General features: G+C 57.6%; 1 protein-coding gene across 8 annotated transcripts in view; it reads right to left on the bottom strand.

Moving 5' to 3' along the window:
* NLGN3 (neuroligin 3) overlaps positions 1-20,388 on the bottom strand; it is a 120,697-nt gene that overhangs the window by 14,543 nt on the left and 85,766 nt on the right. For 6 of the 8 annotated variants that reach the window (XM_075132623.1, XM_075132624.1, XM_075132625.1 and 3 more), the window contains 2 exons: positions 8,379-9,168; positions 1,010-5,243 (listed from right to left, as the gene is read on the bottom strand). In XM_075132623.1, coding sequence (XP_074988724.1) covers positions 4,403-5,243; positions 8,379-9,168 — 1,631 coding nt within the window. In that variant the 3' untranslated portion in view covers positions 1,010-4,402. Of the gene's footprint in view, positions 1-1,009; positions 5,244-8,378; positions 9,169-20,388 lie in introns of those variants that run through there. The other 2 variants (XR_012670061.1, XR_012670062.1) reach the window with 1 other exon arrangement.

Here is a 20,388-nt window from a genome sequence, read left to right as displayed (position 1 = left end):
TGAGCAGGGAGCCCCAGCAGAGAGGGGAAAGCCACTTAGCAGCTTCAGCACTGCCTGGGGCACCACCAGTGGGGCCCTGCCCACTGGCCCTAGGGGCTGCTGCGCTGCAAGGCTTTGGAGCTGGGCTGTCAGAGGATGGATGGGCCAGTGGGCTGGGCACTAGCCTTGAACTAAGACTCCCAGGGTGCCCTTGGGCCTCTCGGGCTCAGGCCCCGGCTGTATGGTGGAGGGGGTTGCCCTGCCCTGAAGGGTACAGGGGATGGGCTCAGCAGAGTAGGGGAGTCACCTGGGAACTGCCAGCACAGTGCTATAGACAGACACTGCCCCTGTTGGGCAAAGCCTGGTCTGACCCTGACTACTGGGGTGTAGCCAAGGCTAGGGACCCACCCTGCCCGAGCCGTCCACCTTCTCTGAGCTGCCAGTGGCCAATTGCCTGATGCCTACTTGCCCAGCACCCGTGATTGCTGGAAGCGGTGGGGGGCAGATGCCAGGGTGGTGGAACGGGGGAGGAGTGGGAATATTGCGGCATGTTGCTGGATGGGTCCACCCAGGCTGGGGCAGCAAGAAGGGACCTGGAGGGGCTGGAGCAGCTGCAGCGGTGCCCGGGAGTGGGCTGGGGAGTGTACGAGGTGTAAGACACTGGACCCCCCTGCCCCAACCTGCAGCCAGCTGCCACCCCATGGCTCAGGAGCTCCCCTCCCGCCCCATGCAGACCCCCCCGCTCCCCTTCTTAGCCCCCCCATGCAAAGCCAGCATCTGCTGCCAATGGCGCTGTCTGAGGGCTGCCCCCAGGCCCCTGGTGGCAAACCAGGCACAAGGCCTGTGTAGCTGGGGCTGGTAAATGCCAATGAACCCCCATGCTGGGCTGTGGTTGCCCAGTCCCTGGCCTGGCTTTGGGAATCCTGCCTTGTCCCCCGCTAGACTCTGGTGGCCTCCTCCTCCCCCGCCGCCAGCTGGCCTTTGAGACTCCTCCCCTGGCCTCCCACACAGCTCACAGGATGCCACACTATTCAAAATAGCATTTGTTTTATTTGGAGTTTGTTACTCTGCGCAGGTGATGGTATAAATACATTCTGCACTCAGCACAGCTCTGCCCAGGCCCCCCTCCTACCCGAGACCCTGCATCGCCTGTTTTCCCCTGGTGTCCTGCTTTGCCCCCACATGCCCTCCCTGCCCCAAGGCCCTGCTCTGCCCGTTTCTGGGGAGATATCCCCTACATTGCCCTCAATGGCATGAAATGGGGAACGCACACTTGGCCGACCATCTCACAATGGGCCTGGCCTGGCTCTGGTCTCCTTTGACCCAATTGGGATGGGGCAGGAGGAAATAGGTCACAGAGCCCTGCGGGGAGGAGAGGACTCAGGCCCTGGGGGGGCGGGATCAGGTGGCAGAGCCCTGGGGTGGGAGTCAGGCCCTGCGGGGGAGGGGCAGAGAGCAGAGCCCAAGGGTGGCGGGAGGGTGGGGGGCAGATCCAGGGGAAGGGAGGCGCATGGCCGCAGCTCTGGCTTGGTCCTGTGGAGCGAGCGAAGCGTGCCCATGTCAGCCAGCAGCCATGCAGGGGGAGGCAGGAGCGGCCTAGCCATAGGCGCAGAATCTGCAGCCCCCCATCCTTAGGCCGAGCCTGCTCTGCGGAGCTGCTGGGGGAGTGGGTTAGCCCCTGGCCTCTCACTGGCTGGGGCCCAACCACTGCACCCCCCGAGCCCGCTTGTGTCCGGACACTGATGCCTGGAGCCATGCTGCATCAGCTCGCATGTGGGCAGGCGCTGCCTCAGGGTGCCTCTGCCAGGGCCCCCCTCCCCTTGGCACCCTAGGGCGCATCCTCGGGCACAGCCATGGTGTACAGTTCACTGCTCCCGTGCATGGAGGGAATGGCCAAGGGCAGCTTGTGTCCAACAGCCCGGGTTCAACGCAGCCATGGGTCTCTCCCCCTCCAGGGCGATAGCTGTGTTTAGGCTCGAGGGCTGCTCCCCCGGGGCTGCCCCATGCAGAGTCCTCCAGTGCTGAGAATGGAAGAAACTCATATCACCCCAACTTTACCCAGCTGTGCTACATGTTCCTGCTAGCCCAGCCCTGGGCTCCCCCACAGCCCTGACAGTGCCCCTCCATCCTGCCCCACAGACCTGGCCACTCCTGAATGGTGACTGCTAGAACATTGAGGTCTTTCTGGGAGGTAGAGAAGTGTCTAGCAAGGACTGAGCTGAGATGTCAATAAAACTTATCCTGAGCCCCACATACTGTGTGACCCCCCCCACACCATTCACTGCACTACTCAAGTAGGTGGCCCCCTCCCCCGGCACGACCTGAGTCCTCTCCACACCAGGCTGGGTGAGCCAGGGCTCTCCTGTGCAGCTAGCTGACCCCGTGTCCCTGCACTGACCAACAGCAGCTCCCACAGGTGCAGAGTGGAGCCAGAGGCACAAGGCAGGGACAGAGGCAACGTGGCAGGCAACAGGGCTGGCGAAGGATGGGAGCAGCAATGGGACTGGCGGAGGGCAGTAAGATATGGCAATGGCAGTGGTGAAAAACATCAAGTGTTGCAGAGGATTGCGGGGAGGGGAGCTGGCAGAAGACTGGTGTTGCGGGGGGAGCCGTAGAGGACTGGGGCAGGGCTGGCAGAGGACGGGGGCAGGGATGTGGGGGAGCTGGCAGAGGATGAGGTGGGGGGGAGCCAGCAGAGGATGGTGGGGAGGGGAAGCTGGCAGAGGATGGGGTGGGAGGGGACTGGCAGGAGGTGGGGGAGCTGGCAGAGGATGGTGGGGAGGGGGCTGACAGGGGCCGGGGGCGGGGCCGGCAGAGGACGGGGGAGTTGGCAGAGGATGGCGGGGAGGGGGCCGGCAGGGGATGGGGCGGGGGAGTTGGCAGAGGAGGAGCCGGTGGAGCTGGGCGGTGGGGTAGCCAGCGGATGATTGGGATGGAGGGGCATTAACAGGATTTAGCAGTGAGGTGGCGGTGTAGCAAGGTATCAGTGAAGGGGTAGGGGTCCTAGGCTGGGCGGTGCGGTGGGGACGAGGCGTGTGACGGGTGGCAATGGCTGTTGGCAGCGCAGAACGACTATCACAGACTTGGGCCATAGCACACAAGTTATTTGGCTGAAGTACACAGACATGAACAACTGGGGAGGGGAAATATCAAAAATAGAAAAGAGGGCTGCATGGCAGTCCCGTGGGTACGTGCCCTGCCGGCCCAGGCTGCTGGTTTGGTGGCATGGCACAGATGGTCTCTCTTGGGAAGGCAGCGAGCGGGGGCCTGGCTGATGGGAGCAGCGTGGCACACGCTGAGATTCTAACTGGCTTTTTTACTTTATATCAAGAACACCTGGTTTAAAATCTTTACAAAGGACAAAACGCAGCGACTCTGTTAGTGTGTAAAGAACTAAAGATCTGCTTAAAAACATCTCTGCAAAGAGACACGACCGACACAAAAGAGATTCTCTGCAGCAAGAGGAGCAGAGGTGCTGACCCCCACACCTAGGGTTGGCCTGCCAGACTGGGCACTGAGCCCTCGCCCCCCCCAGTGCCAGACCAAGCACCAAGCCCTCACCCCCACCCCCCAGCGCCAGACCGGGCACCAAGCCCTGCCCACCCCCCCCAGCACCAGACTGGGCACCGAGCTCCTCCGCCCAGTGCCAGACCAGGCACTGAACCCCCGCCTGCCCGGGGCTGGACCAGGCACCGAACCCCCCTGCCCAGCGCCGGACTGGGCACTGAGTCCACCCACCCAGCAACAACCCGGGCACTGAGCCCACCCACCAGTGCCAGTGGTCCAAGGCAGCTGCTTCACACCACAATTTGATAGAGTGCTGGAGCCTTTTCCATGGCACTTTGAATGGCAAATTTCAATCAACCCCACAGGTCCAATGGAAAGAGAATGCCAAGGACAGCTCCTAGCCAGTCCCCAATGTACTTGGGCAGTAGGGAAGAGGGCTCCGGGAGGCACCACCTCCCCAGGGGTGCAGAGTCCTCTAGTGCCATGTACAGGCCAGGGGGCAGGCGCGCCATCACCTCCTCCCCAGGCGAGTCCTTCTCACTGTCCTGCACGGGGGTTTCCAGTGGGATGCAGCATGCAGGGCTGCGTGATGCTCTCTGCACCTGCTCTGCTGTCCGTTCTCCTGCACCACTCTGGCTGGGCCCTGCTGCCCTGGCGTCAGCCCTCTCTGCACATGGAGAGTCAAAGCACTTTACAAAATAAGAACAACAAAATAAAGAGCGAGCCGGAGGGGCGAGCAGCCCATCTGTCTCGCACCAGGGGTCCTGCCGGCCCTGGGGCTCTGCTCCGCCCTGCCCCGCCAGGTGGGTCCATCTGTGTGTGCTGCCCAGTCTGCATCCGTCAGCTCCCGCAGCCCCAGCCTGTGTCCCCGGTGTGCGTGGGTGTGTGCGGGCATGGGTGGGCACAGCCCCTGGAGCTATACCCTGGTGGTGGAGTGTGAGTGCGGGAGCCCCGTACTGTTGAACCCTGCTGCAAAGGTGTTGTAGGGGTGCAGGGTCTGCAGGCCCACCAGGGAGTTGGGGATCATGGTGATGGTGTTGGGGGTCATCAGAGGGATGTCGTCTGGGGAGCGGCGGAGGGTCAGCGTGTAGTCGGGCAGGGAGGTGAGCCGCAGGGCGTCGTGCACCTGCCCTGACTCGCATTCGTGATGGGCCTGGTTCATCTGCAGGGAGGGGATCTCCTCCTCAGGCGTGTGGCCAATGTCGTTGGGGGCGCTGCGCTGGGGGCTGGGCTGGCGGTGTGTGTCCTGCCGGCGCTTGTCCTTGCGGTAGTAGAGTGCGGCGAAGGCCAGCACGTTGAGGAAGAGCAGGGAGGCGCCCACAGCGATGGTGACGCTCAGCTCGGTGGAGTAGTCCCGGGGGTTCTCGATCAGCAGTGTCCCAGCCTCCTGCTCCGGGCTCCACTTCTCCCTGGGGTTCTCGCTGTTGTAAGCTGGGGAGATGGCTGGACGCTTGGTAGTCCAGATTTTGCCGTTGGGCCGGCGGGTGATGTGTGAGTTCTGCGTGGCGTCTGGTGGTGGCACTTTGGTGGTGGTCGAGGTGTAGTGGAACATGTCGTGCAGGTTGTACAGGTGGGGCACCAGGTGCTTCCAGAAGGCCACCTTGGTGGCTCGGTAGTGGTCTCGCACTCTTGGCTTCAGGCCAATGTGCAGGTACAGCTGGTCGCGAGGGTTGTACTTGGACCACGCCACTTCCTCAAAACGGTTGGCCTTGGTGTGAATGAACTTGGTGTCCTGGGGGACAGGCTTGTTGGGGTCCCTGGGAAACACAACAGAAACAGTCCATGTGGCACTGGAGAAGCACGTAGAGACAGGGCGCTGCACAGAGCTCTGTGGGAGAGCCATACTCAGACAGGGCCCAGCCCGGGCTTGGTTTGCCCATTGGAAGAGACCCTACCAATGCCCTAGAGCCCCGACAGCGCAGAACAGCCCTTGCTGGTGTTCATCAATCCTGACCCACAGCCCCTGCTGGCCCAGCTCCGCCAACGCTCCTTGATTCTGACCTCGGTTCTCATGCTTCCCCTCATTGCCATAGCTGGGCACCTGACTGTAGTAGGGGACTCCTGCGCAGACAGTGAAAGGGGTGAATGTGTAACGTGGGCTTAAGCTAAACCCACCCCCATCCCGGCTCTTGTGAAATCTCTGTTGGATTCAGCCCTCCAGAATGGCAAGTAGGTGCCTGACCCAGCTGAGCACCAGGCTGCTCCAGTCAGAGCTGAGTGGGCTACGCTAACCCAGTGCAGTGTAGCAACCCCCTCCGAATGGCACCCATGTCTCTGCTCGTGGGATTTCCCAGCATCCTCGCAGTGCCTCAAGAAATGTCACCCCTCCAAGGCTCTGCCTGTGCAGAAGGCTCCGCAGTGATGCCCGCCCCCCTGAGGAGTTCCTGTCAGGGCAGGATCCTCACCCTAATGCCTGACTCCTGGCCCCAGAATACGGTAGGGCCCCGCATGCCCCAGAGAGAGGGTGCGCACACACAGGGAGGGAGCATGTGCACATACAGTGCGGGGAGGGAGGGCATGCATAAACACACACACACACACAGGGAAGTGTGTGACCGAATGCACCCCTGCATTCACACCCTACACATCACTGTAATAATCTTCGTACAAAATATGCCTTATGAGGTATCATTTGAAAACTAGTAACTCACTGGTCAATAATACAATGGTGACATGTGCAGCCACATTCTATGTAAAGTTAGGAACATAAGATGAAATTACGACTGAAATGTGTTTACCAGACAAGTCTGGGGAGGGGGTAAGCCTGTTTCTCAAAGACACTGTTGCCAGGTGTCATCAAAGTTGATTGGCCATCACCAGTTACCTGGCCATTCTTTGGCCATGTCTAGCTCATTAAGCCTTAGTTACTGGAAAGTGTTTTAGCTTTATTTCTCTCGTAACCATTTCTCATGTTACTACCTTACACCTGTATTCTTTCTTAAAATCTAGCTCTCTGTAGTTAAATAAATAGGTTTGTGTTTTTAAGCAGACCTAATCCAGTGCTGTGTTGACACTGAATACCAATTAAAGTAGCAAACTGTTGTGCACTGACCCCTTACAGGGGCAATGGACCTCTAATATCTGAGTTGCCCAGGAAAGAACTGGACGGTGCAGAAGACACGTTTTGGGAGAAAATTCAGGACTGGCTGTGTGTCAGGGTCACCCTACAGGTAGCAACCAAGGCTGTGGCTGAGTGTGGCTGGGGGATGAGTGCTGCTAGACCAGGGCTCCAGCTACCCACTGTGACGTTATTGACATAATCTGGGACCGTACAGATCATTGTTGCAACCAAGGTCCTGTAGTGGCACAAAATCTTGTATAAAGGGGGTCAAATAAGGTGTCTAAGACAAGGTTATAGTTTGCTGGTTATGATTATGCTATCTGTATGCATGTATCATTTTTGTATTTAAAGATATAAGTATTGGCTCTGTACTGTCTGTAGTTCAAATTTGTGCTGTGCTTCTGGGTGACACCCCAGACAAGCTGGTGTCAGCTCTGCCTAGCCTGCTGGGTGGCCCATTAAGGACCATCAGCGACACAACTGACCCATTGAGAGAAGGCAGACACGCCTGGGGACTCAGCCAGGTATGCAGGGACCTGCCTAGGGACAGAACTCTGAGGTGTTTCCAGGCCAGGGGATGGGCAGCTTGTCCTTGGGACACAGAAAGCAGAGACCACATGGCAAGAGACTATACAAAGCTGCTGCAGCTCCTCCAGCTGGTCTTCAATCCTGCTTCTGACCTCCGGAGGGACTCGGCTACACTGAAGCTTTGAACAAAGGACTGAAAGACCCATCCCAGCTGGGGATGTTCTCCAGAGACTGGATTTGAACCTGCCGTTTATTCCATCACTGCTGCAAGCCTGAACCAAGAAGCTGGCCATTACTGGATGTCACTGATTCCATTGAACCAATTCTAGCTCTCATCTATATTTCCTCCCTTTTATGAATAAACCTTTAGATTTTAGAGTCTAAAGGATGGGCAACAGCGTGATTGGTGGGTAAGATCTGATTTGTATACTGACCTGGGTCTGGGGCTTGGTCCTTTGGGCTCGAGAGAACCTTTTTTCTTTTCCTGGGGTATTGGTTTTCATAACCATTCGTCCCCATAACGAGTGGCCCTGGTGGGGCTACTGGGAAACTGGAGCGTCTAAGGGAATTGCTTGTGTGACTTGTGGTTCGCCAGTGGGGTAAAACCAAAGTCCTCTCTGTCTGGCTGGTTTGATTTGCCTTAGAGGTGGAAAACCCCCAGCCTTGGGCTGTAACTGTCCTATTTTAAGCAATTTGTCCTGCATTGACACTCTCAGTTGGGTCCTGCCAGAACCAGCATCGTTACACACACAAACACTCTGGGTGTGCCCTGCACGCTGGTGGCTGGTTGTGAGAGGGAGCTGTAACAGCAAAGCGTGTTGAGACCCCCCCAGGTTATGGGGCTGATGGTGACACAACACTTATTAGTCTGGATTGCACCCCAGAGTGTGAGTGTGCAAACACACGCACACACAGAGGGAAGATCTGCAGACACACTCTCCTGCCACACTAACACAAAAGCTGAGTGAGGCTCACGCACGCACACACACGGGAGTGCCTGTGGACACACCCAGGGACAGGGCACACGCACACACCCAGAGGGATGGCACGCACACATCCCCCCCGGGGAAGGGAGGTGCACAACCAAACGTGCGCAGGGAGACGCGCACGCTCACACCCAGGTCCAGGGAGATGCACACAACCCCCTCCACTCACAGGAAGCACGCACATACACACATCTGGGGAGGGCAAGCACACAAACACACACACAGAGGGATGGCACGCACACACGCATGTGTGCAGACATACACAGGGAGGTGGACAGACACACACACAGGCCCAGGGAGGGCTCAGCATCCCTCACCCAGTCTTGGCGAAGTTGGTCCAGTACGTCATCACCACGGCACTGAGCATGACGTCATTTTTGGAGAAGTTGCAAGGGAAGAGGTCAGTGGGGCCAATCATGGGGATCCCGAAGACATAAGGCACCTCATCTCCATGGGCCGCGTCAGACCATGGGGGCTTCATGAGGCTCTGGCAGTGATGGTAGAAGGCGTAGAAGTAGGTTGGGGACCCGTAGCGGGCATGCAGGTCAGCCGTCACCACTGACGGCTCCACCCACTGGTGGTCAGTGAACAGGGCCACCAGGGTTTTGCGGCGTGTCTCAGGGTTGTCCCTGTCTGCCCAGTCTGTGTACATGAACTTGATGGTCTCCCGCAAAGTGTCCTTCCCCTCTGGGTAGCCATACAGGTTATCCACAAAGTTGGAGACAGAGTAGTCAAAGTCACTGCCTGAGACACCATCCTCAGGATCCACCACACCCTCCACAAACTTCAGCCCCTCACCCTGGTTCACCCCCAGCATGATGTCATAGTTCAGGAACTCGCCCTGCTCCATCAGGATCTCAGGGTCATCCGGGATGACATCTCCATCGATGACGGGCCCGAAGGCCACGTGGTAGCGGGCTGGCTGGATATCTTGCTCCACCAGCTCCTTGGCACTCTTCTGTCGCAGACAATCCACCATGTCCACAGTGTCCAGCACGTTGCAGCCCACCTTGTCGGCCAGCAGGCTGGTATACTTCACAGGCTGGTAGTTGACTGCCCAGCTGGAGAGGGCAGAGCCGCTCTGGATGATGGCTCTTTGGAAGAGACCTGCAGGCAAAGAGGAGCATGAATGGCAGCTCATGGCAGGGGCACTCTAGGCACAGCACAGAAGGGGCTAACCAGCTCCTCTGTGTAGGAGCCCCCAAACACACAATCATCTCACATGGGGGGATAGAAGCAGGGGCCATAGCTTCAGGAGAGGCCCTTGATGATGCAGGACTGGACCCTGGGGGGCATGGGACATTGCCTGCAGGCCTCTTCCTGCTCTCCTTCTCTTGGTGTGGCAAGAGTGAGATGTGAGTCTGACTGATGGGCACCTAAAGGCTCTCTAATGCAGAGCCCCATGGGCAGCTTGCCTCAGGGCTACATCTAATGCAGCGTCCCCCAGGCCCCAACAATCACAGGAACTTCTCAAAAGTCTAAGTCATGGGTTTGGTCTGTCCGCCCCCCGTGCCTGAGACAATTACAGCGCTGCCAGTGATTTTGGTCCCAGGCCCACTGCGCTAGGTGCTGTAAAACACAGTCAGTGTCTCCTCTGCAACAGGCTGAGTTTATACAAGCAGCTAAGAGAGTAACTCGCTGCAGAGGGGAAACGTGCACCTCACCAATTCCACTTAGCACAGCCAGACAAGCTGCAGCAGGGGGCAGAGCTCCCTGGGGGGCTGGGCACAGACACACGTCTACACTGTCTCCGCCTGCGTTTGTTAGCACTTCCCTTCAAAGCAGCAGGAGTACAGAGCTGCAGGCACGCAAGGTACAGTGGGACCATGCTTGAGGCCTGCAGCAGCAGCCTGCTCAGTGCTACACAGCTGGGGCCTGGCCCCACGGGGCCTACAGGCAAAGCAGAAAACAGAGCTGCTATGGCCTGGAAGGGGGTGATGCTCCTGCCCTGCTGCAGTCCAGCAGCCTCCCGCCCACCTGTCTTGAATAGAGCTCGTGATGGCACCAGAGAATCCCTCCAGCTGCTCTGCCCTGGCACGACCCTTCACAGTGTTGGTAGCTGGCAGAGCTAAGCTTGTGCTAGGGCAGCTTAACCCTGCATGTCCCATTCAGCTGCTCCCTCTGGGTACCATCACTCTCCCCCCGTCCCCCACGACATACTTCCTGCCCAGCTGGGCCCAGCTGGCTGCCAATGCAGGCCTCGCAGGGCACAAAGGAGGCCTTTCTGCTGGAGGGAACACAGGAGGGAGTGGACTCTTGCCCTGGAAAGCAGGGCCACAAAGGCAGTGGAATGCATGGCCAAACTCCAGCTCCACATCAATGGAACTTGTGCTCAGAATACAAAGGGCTCCCAGGAAATGGAGCCTGCGGGGGCTGAGATGGGAGGAGACGGGGCTTGGAGTGCACACCCTGGGGCTCTCTGCTCCTCTGCCTGCTCAGGCCACGAGAGCCCTGGGGGAGCTGAGAGCTCAGCCCCTCTGGGACCTGGCCCAACGGGGATCTTGCTGTGTCCCCCATGCTGCCAACCCAACTCTGTCGTGGCACCTGCCAGCAGCGCAATGGCGACAGGACTAAGGTGACATGGCAGCTTCCCGACACCTGTCCTACCAACTACCATTAACCTCCCTGGGCCAGCATACCTTCTGTGTGGCACCAGGGAACTGTCCAGCTCAGCTCCCCGGCCAGGGGTCCTACTGGGAGCAGCAGGAGGGAGCAGGGCTGCTTGGACTACAGGGGACCCTTTGGAGACTGGGATTCCCACCTGGGATTGGCCCAGGGGCCCCGCTTGCCCAGGTGCCAGACTCTGACACTACCGGCGGCTGCTGGTCTTGGCCTTTTCCATAGCAGGCCTGCCCCCACCTAGCTAGGACTTAGCCAGCACGCCCTCCATTCGGCACAAAGGGAAGGGGGCAAGGGGCTGTGATCCCTTGACACTTGTTCCCTAGCTCCAGCGCAGAAGCCCTTCTATAGCTAGTGTTGGAGGAAGCTGCTTCCCAGCCCCAGCCAGTCTGAGCTCTGGCTGAGGCTGGACGCTGGAGGGTACCAGGTCCACGATGCCCATCCAGGAGCATGGGTATGTGTAAAGGCACTGTGACCATCCTTACCCATGCCACCCCCAATCTTCACCTTGTTCTCTGCTGCTCCAGCAGCCCCACTGAGTCTCTTGCAGGCTCCTGATTGTATGCGCTCAGAAAAGAGATTTGTTTTTCTTTCTATTTGTGCTTCACAACCCTGTACACACAGATTTTTGTGCCAATATAATGGTGGGGGGGAAGTAACTTTTTAACAACATACTTCTACCAGCACGCTCCCAAGGGTGGCTCAGTTAGCCAGGTAGCGAACATGCCACAGGCAGCTCATCCCCTGCCCATCCAGGAACAGCTATCCCAGGACAAGGCTGTACTGCTTACACTGGACACGTGCAGCGTAGGCATCTTTGTGTGCAGACAAGCCCTTAGCCTTCTAATGTCCACCATTCCTCTGCCCTTGTTTACGCTCCTACCTCTTGACCCCGTCTGGGCTGGATTCCTGGTTTGCCTTTTAGCCTGACTAGGTTCTCTCTTGCCTTCCTGCGTTCTTGCCTGGGCAGAGATTCACCTGTTGCTGCAACTCCCTCCTGGCTGTGGAAACACTTTCCTTGCGAACGCTGAGGATTTTAATGTGTAAATGTGTTTTCTGACGTGCTCCCTCCTGGTTTGAAAAGCTCCACTCTACAGCCAGTGCACAGGGGCAACCCCGCGCCCAGGATACTGAGCTGCCGTATATGGAATGCTACCAATTCCTCCGTTCCTGCTGTGCCTTCCCCCTGCACTGAGAGGGGGCAGGCTCCAACCCCGGGGGGATGGCTACGCGGCAATCCCAGCTGCCATTGCAGCAGAGGTAACAATAACAGTGAAGACGCAATTCCAGGGTCTGTAGCTCCTGCGCCCTCACTGCTCTGTTTAGCCATGTTAGTGCAGTTACACCGGCAAGTGCTGCAGTCACACGTGGGCTGCAGCCCCTACACAGGGAGAGCAAATTTACAAGGAAAATAGTCAAAATGTCCTTTGGGCCAACAGAGGCCGGTCTGAGACCAGAGCCGGCTTCCCTCCCCTACGCACCACGCCCCTCCCCACCCTCAGCCACATGAATGAACCACAGTCGCTGTGGCCTACCGTTTGCTGAATGGGAACTCAGACAGCATGCCGCCCACAGTATTTTGCCATCCTCCCCAAGGCTCACAAGCACATGCAGCATTCTGGCACGCAGCAGTTTACATTGTGGGAGCAGATCTCAACAGGTCCCAAGAGCCTGGGCGGTGAGAACTCACTCAGCAGGGCAGGCTGGGCTAGTGCCCAGCTCAGCAGACACTGCCGATGGCGGGAGCTTCACGGTGGCAAACAGGAACAGGCTTTCTTGGAATTTCTTTGGGTTTTTTAAATTACAGAAAGAAAAGTCTGAATAAGTGGAGACGAGGGTGTCCAGAGCCTCAGAGCAAGGGACTGCTTTCCAGGACTCTTAACCACATCCCAATGGAATAGGGCTGGGCTTTCCCCCACGTGTGGCATCTGCAGGGGTACACCGTGCCATCTGGTTAGTGACCAGCTGGCTTTCAGGGTCCACACGCAGAGTTAGGAGGGGCCTAGGCACGCAATTGCTCTGGGCAGGGGGACCGGAACTGCCACTTCTGGGATTAGTTTTGCATGACAAAAACATGTACTGGTGTTTGGGGAGCAACGGCACATGTGGGCACTGGGGTTGACTTGGTTGAGCTTCTGACCCTCTCGTGCTTTGCAGGGCAGGGAGCATTTACTGCTTCAGATGACTTGGTGCCAGAAGTTGAATACTGTTTTCTATACATCAGTGGGCAGGGGAACCACCCCGGTGCTCAGTGGCTATCAGCACTGGAGCCCTTGGGCACACAGAGGGTTTCTTTGCAGGGGAACCAGCCTGGTTCTGCTCAGCGGCTGTTGGTGCTGGAGGCCCTGGGCACACAGGAGGTTGGTTCATGGGTTGCCAGGGGACTGTGCCAGTCAGCGTTACTGGCTGTTCACTCCCATAAAGCGGAAGCAGTGGGCTTGTGCTGTTGAATGTTTTCAGCTGTACTTCTCTGGAGGGCTGGCTCAAACTCATGGTTTCTTTATAGCTTAGAGGTCCACGGAGCTTCCCCTTGTAAAGCCAGCTCGAGGCCCCCAAGGGATTGTATTTGGAGGGCCAGGGATGTCTGATTTAAGATATGTTCAGTTACTGTCTTGGTAAGAACATGGGGGTTGGGGTTTCTCGAGACGTGCGGATGGTCACTGTCAGTACATCTCAGCAGTAACTGTCTTTCCTTGGCAGGAGGGTGTCAGGGGCTGGGGCTGGAGAGGGGGTGGAGCACAGGGAGCGGTAGGATAGGAGAATTTACATTATTGAAGACAAAATGAAACCACCCCAGAAGTATGTGGGCAGTGCCTGCTAGCCCTTCCCCATGCCACATCCATCTTGGGAGCTGTCGTGCATTGGCCAGGCCCTGGCGAGCTGCTGCCCTCAAAACACTAGGGCTTGGGCTGCACTTTGAAAATGATGCCAACCTAGCTCTGCTGCTCCGAGCTGTGATAATGTCACGCTGAGTGCTGTGGGTTAGGGCGACCTAGTGCTCCCGTGGAGATGCGGCGAGGTTGATGGAAGGTTTTTTCCATCACCCAGAGGTGGGTTACCTACACTGACAGAAACCCCCCTCTGGCGCTGTAGGAAGCATCTACACTTCAGCGCTACAGCAGCACGCTTGCAGTACCGTGGTTTTGCCCCTGTAGTATAGACAGACCCTAGTTCTGAACTCTCAGGCTGTTGTTTCCAGGAGGTGTAACCCTCGTGTGGGTGAGGCAGGCTCTTTATCTTGGTGCTGGGGGGATGGGGTGGGGCTCCCAGGCTGTGGGGGCCATTCCAGGGGGACTCTCGGGTCCCTGACTGATGTGTATAGTGCAGAGGACAGGGTGTTTTACTCCTCTGCCTGCATGGCTGCCTGGGATAGCTGCCGTCTATTTTCTCAGCCACTCTTGTTTGCGGCAGCTTTAAGGTTCTGGCTGCCAGACGGGGTTGGGAGCGGTTTTAAAATCTATGCAGCAGCAATTACCCTCCTGCTTGTTAATGAGTGTCTGCTGGGTAAAGACAGTGCTGGTGGTTTGTTTCCTGGCAAGGAATCCACTTCGATTTCAATGTATTACATTGGGGGGTGCTTTCCCCAGGGCAGCCTGGTACAGCACATGTCCCTTTCTGCCTTTCACAATGCTGGGAGAGGATGCACTAATTAGTGATTCATTAACAGCTCTTGATCACTTATCTTATTAAAGTAAAACCTAGGAAGCCTATACCCACCTGATCTTTCCAGCTCTGATCTTTGAAGCCCAGCCCCACGTGGCCCCTCCTCTCCCCCCACCCTGCTGCCATGTCTTGCCCCAGAGTCTCTGGGGCAGGGTTATTGTTAGTGCCGCGCCCAGCCCAAGGGCCCTGATCACACATACAAAGACCAATGGCAGCAGGAGCACCAGTGCTCCAGGGCCAGCACGGTTCCCTGGGGCATCCTCGTACACAGCGCTGGGCTCTGCACCCACATACCGCGGCCCCAGGGTGGCTGCCTTGGCTCCCCTGTGTGGGGGATGGCCTGACCACATGTCCCAGAACCCAGGCTGCAGCAGGCGAGCCCAAACATCTACACTGCAATGTTTAGCCCCAGGACCCTGGGTCAGCTGACCCAGGCCAGCCGTGGCCAGACCGCCTGTCTTTTACTGCAGTGTAGACTGTCCCCTCCGAGCCGAGCCCAGGATTCCTGGCACAGGTGGGGCTCCTGCAGGGGGAGAGAAAAGGCAGGGCTCGGAGCGGGGCTCTGCTCTGCAGCCTCTCAGGCAGTTACTTCCCCTTCGGGGCTCTCTCCCCTCTTCCACGCTGGGATTTTAGTCTGATTACCAAGCAAAGCAAGCGACCTTCAGTAACCCCAGCTGCTGCTGAGGTTTCCATCCCTCCTGGGGCCGCCGGCCTGGATTGCCGTGTGGCAGGGACAGGAGCAGGCGCAGGCAGAACGCCATGTCCGGGGCAGAGAGCTGGCAGCTGCAGTCCAGGGCCCCACAGCCAGTGACCGAGGCAGCCCCCTGCCATCTTTCTCCAGGTAAACAACTCCCCTCCTCCAGCACTGCGGCCGGTGCTGGCCCACTGGGCATGTGCAGGCTCTGGGAAGCCCAGGGGAATGAACGGGGAGGAGCTGGCCGGGCACCATCTGGGCAGATGAGCAGATCATCAGCATCCCAAGCAGGTGTAACTGTTTTGCTAGGAAAAAACCCGAAGCGCTACAGCAGTGGATCTGCCCCGCCAAAAATGATCTCTGCACAGAGCGCGACCCCGCTCTCACAGCCCGTCACCAGCCGGCCCCTGCAGCATTCCTGCGACGGAGAGAGCCAGCCTGCACGCTGCTGAGTGTGCACACGCCCACTCACGCCCTCCTGAGGTGCAGAGAAAGCCATTCCCCCTCCCACTGACATTCACCAGCTCCAGAGAAATCCATACCCTGCACACACATTACACACACCTGCTCCTACACGTGTGTGCACATGCACTAGGAACACACACCTGCTCCTACAAGCAGATTTGCACCAATATATACACACTGACACCTGACTGTATGTCCAATAGCATGCACACAGACCCCTGCAGGGAGGCACACGCCTACTCTGTACACCAGGAGCTCTCAACCTTCCCAGGCTGCTGTGCCCCTTTCAGGAGTTGGATTTTTCTTGCGTACCCCAAGTTTCACCTCACTTGAAAACTACTTGCTTACAAACATACAAAAGTGTCACAGCATAGTCTTACTGGAAAATTGTTGAATTTCTCATTTTTACCCTATAATTATAGAATACATCAATTGGGATATAAATCTTGTACTTATTTTTCAGTGTATCAGTATATAGAGCAGTACAAACAAGTCATTGTCTGTACGAAATTTTAGGTTGTACTGACTTCACGAGTGCTTTTTATGTCACCTGTTGTACAAGTAGGCAAATACCTAGGTGAGCTGATGCACCCCTGGCAGAGCTCTGTGTACCCCCAGGGGTACATGTACCCCTAGATGAGAACCCCTCCTCTCCACAAACCTGCACCTCCACAGATGTTGTACACATGCAGAGACAGTTGCATGCATGCACACACTTCTGGGAATACACATGAACACACCTGCTGCCTTCGTACACCCAGGATGCAAACCCCACCCCCGCTTAAACACTCCCTGCCGGCATCCAGAGGAGGAAGACATAGCTTTTCCATGTAGCAGCTCCAGCAGGGGCAGCCTAGGGTTTTCCCCAACCAGATCACACACAGGGACATTGCAGCTGCCTCGCCCACGCTAGGAGTCACTGTGCTGAGTGAAGGCGCGAACCCCGCCGTCTTTCCTCGTGCAGACACTCATAAATGCTTCAGGTGCCATAAGAAATAACGTCCATCTGCAGCCTTGTGGAGCAGGGCTGAACAGAGCCAGGCAGCTGGCTGTCATCGCCTTTCCAGAGGTGCGTGCCCGGGTAGAGTCCGTTCTTGGGGATGGCTGCACAGGGAAAGAACTGGCCCAGCAGAGGGAGAAAGCTGGGTCCAGCCCTAGGGACACACACCAGGAGGCAGCGCTCACCTGTACAGTGAGGGGTGCAGAGCACACACCTCTTGAGACGAGAGGTTATCAGAGGAAACCAAGGCCCGTCCCAAAGAGGAGCGCTTCCCAGACATGACAGCCCATAGCAGGAGGTGCCCTGGGAGGTGCCATGTCCCACGTGGGGACTGTGCCAGGGCAGCAGGAAGCATGCAGGCTCTGGCCTTCACCTCATTTTGAACCCAGGCCCCTTTGGACAAGCTCACAGCAGGAGTGCAGGGCTGCTCCAGCAGCAGATCTTCGAGAAAGTCTGCAGAGAACTTCGCTTGGTAGACCTGCAAATTTCCTGAACAAAAATGGACCTGAGGCCAGCAAACATGACACCCATGCCCTAGGCACACCTGCGTCTGGGTGACCTAAGGACGGGAGTGAGACACACAGCAAGGCAGCTGCTGGATCTAGGGCACAGCTCAGCCACAGTACCAACATTTCATGCAGGCTGGACGGGCAAAGGGTCTTCATGTTCTGATATAACCTCTTCCACTCCAGCTTGTGCAGAATGGTGCGGGGGTAGGAGGGGCAGAGTCCACAGCACCATCATACGTATCCTTTGGGAAGCCAGCCACCAGAGCCTGAAGCTGCCTCGTTTCACCAGGGCTACAGCCATATCCAACCAAATGGAGGCCTTTCAACAGGGGGCTTCAAAGCCTGGTCACTAGGCCCTGGGCTGAGGCTGGGTCCCCTGCCCTGAGTGCACGAAGAGCTCACAGAGCTGCCAACACATGATGAAGGAAGATGCCTGAGCCAGTAGCCTCTCACCACCCCATCTGAGCTGCACAACTGAACACCCTCCACATCCATTCTTGTCCCCCTGCACCCACTGGGTAGGAACCCACTTACTCAGCCAGATCCTCCCTCCTCAGAGAGGTCTGTCACCACAAACAAAACTCAGACCCAAGCAGTTCTGTGCGCAGCCAACGCCTGAAAGGCAAAGGAGTTCAGTACCCAGGCTCTGGTAACACGCTCAGAGAGTGGCTCACGCTCTGTCTTGGTGCAAGCCTCTCAGGGACGGGGGAGGAGTCCCTGGGGCACCGCTGCACACACAGCAGGTGACAGAGCCCAGAAGACAACTGTATGCATCAGAGTCACACTAGGCCAAACCCAGCCCTGGGGACCTGCAGAGGGCTAACCCCTGGGAGGAGCATGGTGGCTTGCCCGTGCCCTGGAGTGCTGGCTGCAAGGATGTGCACATCTGGTGTGCATAGAGGTGGGATTGGAAAGGTCTACTGGAGAGCAGCGGGGCGGGCAGGGCACTTGGCTGAATAGGGATTGGTCCCTCCTTTTCACCCTGCTCCAGGATACAAAAGGAAACACCTCTCGGGAGACACAAGCCTGGCTCCCAGCTGCAGAGGCCAGTGACACTCTCCCTGGCCTCTGATCTGGAGATTACCTAGGGCCTGCACAGTGCATGTCCATCAGCAAGAGCCCCGCTGGGCACTACGGCCCCCTGCACCCAAGTGGAATCTCCTCGGCGTGAAGGAATCTGACCCTGCTAATGCATCACGAAACTGACTGAGTGAGCCAGGGGCTTTCCTGCCTTTGCTGCAGCTGGGCTGGCAAACTTCCCGCACATCCAGTGCTAAAGGAGTGCTTGGCAGTGCTGGTTCTAGGGGCCAGTCTGGCTCTCCGAATCCCCACACTGCGTGCTCATGAACATCCCTCCTGATGATCCCCGGGGCTGCGTAGAGCAAGAGCAAGCACCGCTCCCAGGGGGAGGAGAGGGCATATTGTGGCAAGATGTGATGGCTGGCCTGTACTCTCTGGGGCTTTGTGCCCTGTCTCTCTGATCCTTTCTTTCCTTATGCTAAACTGATCCCATGGTCCATTATTCTAAAGGACCCATCTGTCTAGGGTCCATCAGAGGCAGGCAGCTGCTGAGCTTCCTCCACCAGCAGATCCTCAGGGTGGGAGCCCAATGCCTAGGGAGCCAAATCTGCTGGGTGGCACTGAGCACCCGCAACTGGAACTCAGCACCCAGTTCTTTGAGAATCTACCCTTCACCTGTACCGTGTATGCAGGCCTGCTCCTGCCCCTCCCGAGGGCTGGCTGGCACTGCCCTCTCATCCACCTTCACCCCCATCACACACCCCCTTGCTTCTGCCGCAGGGCTCAATGGAGCCCAGCAAGGCACATCTCAGCACCCACCCAGAAGGAGCTACACGAGCCCTAGGGCACTAGGTGCTGGCACCCTGCCGTTTGGGACTCACTCAGGCTAAAGCTGGGGTGATAGGCGGCCTGGGAAGAACAGCCCGGAGGACGTTGCCGCGGAAGCGAGCACAGCTTTGGAGACATCTCCGAGTCTCAAACGAGCACCGCATGAACAAACGCGCAGGGCCCCTCACTGGCAGCACGGGAGAGGGAACCAAGAGGGCAGCACAGCAGCTTCATCCCCCCGTCAGAACACGGCAACGCTGAGGGAGGGACCAGCTCCCGCACAAGTGGGACCGTAGTCCCTCTGGAGAGCCAGCGACGCACCTCGGAGAGTCACTGGCACATGCCCACACCCTGTACCCCACTCAAACATGACCCTGCCCCAGATAGCCACCCCACCATATCCCCGCCCTCACCCAGATACACGCACCCCTGTACCCGATCCCACCATATCCCCGCCCTCACCCAGATACCCACATGCACCCCTGTACCCCATCCCACCATATCTCCGCCCCCCCCAGATACCTGTCACGCACCCCTGTACCACATCCCACCATATCCCGCCCCCCCACAGATACCCGCAAACACCCCTGTACCCCACTCAAACATGTCTCTTCTCCACATGGATACACGCATGTACCCCTGTAACCCACCCCAGCTCCCACACAAATACCTGCATGCACCCCTATAGCCCACTTCCACCATATCCCAGCTCACAGATACCCCTGTGCAGCCTGTACCCCTCCCCCACCATATGCCTACCCCTTCACAGATACCTGCACGCTCCCCTATATCCCACTCCCGCATATCCATGCCCAAACACTGGTACCCCCACGCTCCTGTTTCCGAACCTCACATATCACCACCCTCCCACCCCCATATATACCTCTAACCCTCCCCAGGTACCTGCACCCACCCCTATGCCTCAACCTCCCCCCCCATTTCTCAGGTACATGCACACACTCCCGTCTCTCCTGCCTGCCTCCCCACCCCCATATACACACACCCTATGCCCCAGCCCCCAGGTACCTGCATAGAGCCCCATGCTTCACCTGTTACATCCCTCAGCATATGCACACTCCCCTAGAGTTGTTCCTTGTAATGTCTCCCTGGCAATGGGAAATGTTCTGCACCATTAGGAGGCAGCCTGGGCCAGAGTGATTAGGCTGTATTCAGTGTTCATGCTTCTGTAATGAAATGTGATTGTTTGGGGCTGTTCTGGAAATCACCTAATTTCCGTTGTTTCCAGGGGCCCTGCAGAGCCTGTGTGCTGCAGGGGCTTCCAGGTAGTATACAGTCCTTTGTAGACACCCTTGTGTGGGTGACAGTATGACCAGATCATCAGCAGGCAGCTGATTAGTGGGGGTCCCTGGTGTAATACAGCCAGCCATGCCCAGATAGGTAGATCACACCTCTGTATTCTACCAACTTCAGAACAGCTTCCTGAGGGGGCTGCATGCTCTCTGCCCAAAGCTAAGAACTTGGTGAATGGCATGGTTATTGCAAGGTGTTTGTACGGGAACAATTTCAGC

This window comes from Caretta caretta, chromosome 9 (assembly GCF_965140235.1).
Source record: "Caretta caretta isolate rCarCar2 chromosome 9, rCarCar1.hap1, whole genome shotgun sequence".
NCBI lineage: Eukaryota > Metazoa > Chordata > Testudines > Cheloniidae > Caretta > Caretta caretta.
Note: the sequence above shows the minus strand (reverse complement) of the source record. Positions and strands in the feature narration are given on the sequence as shown.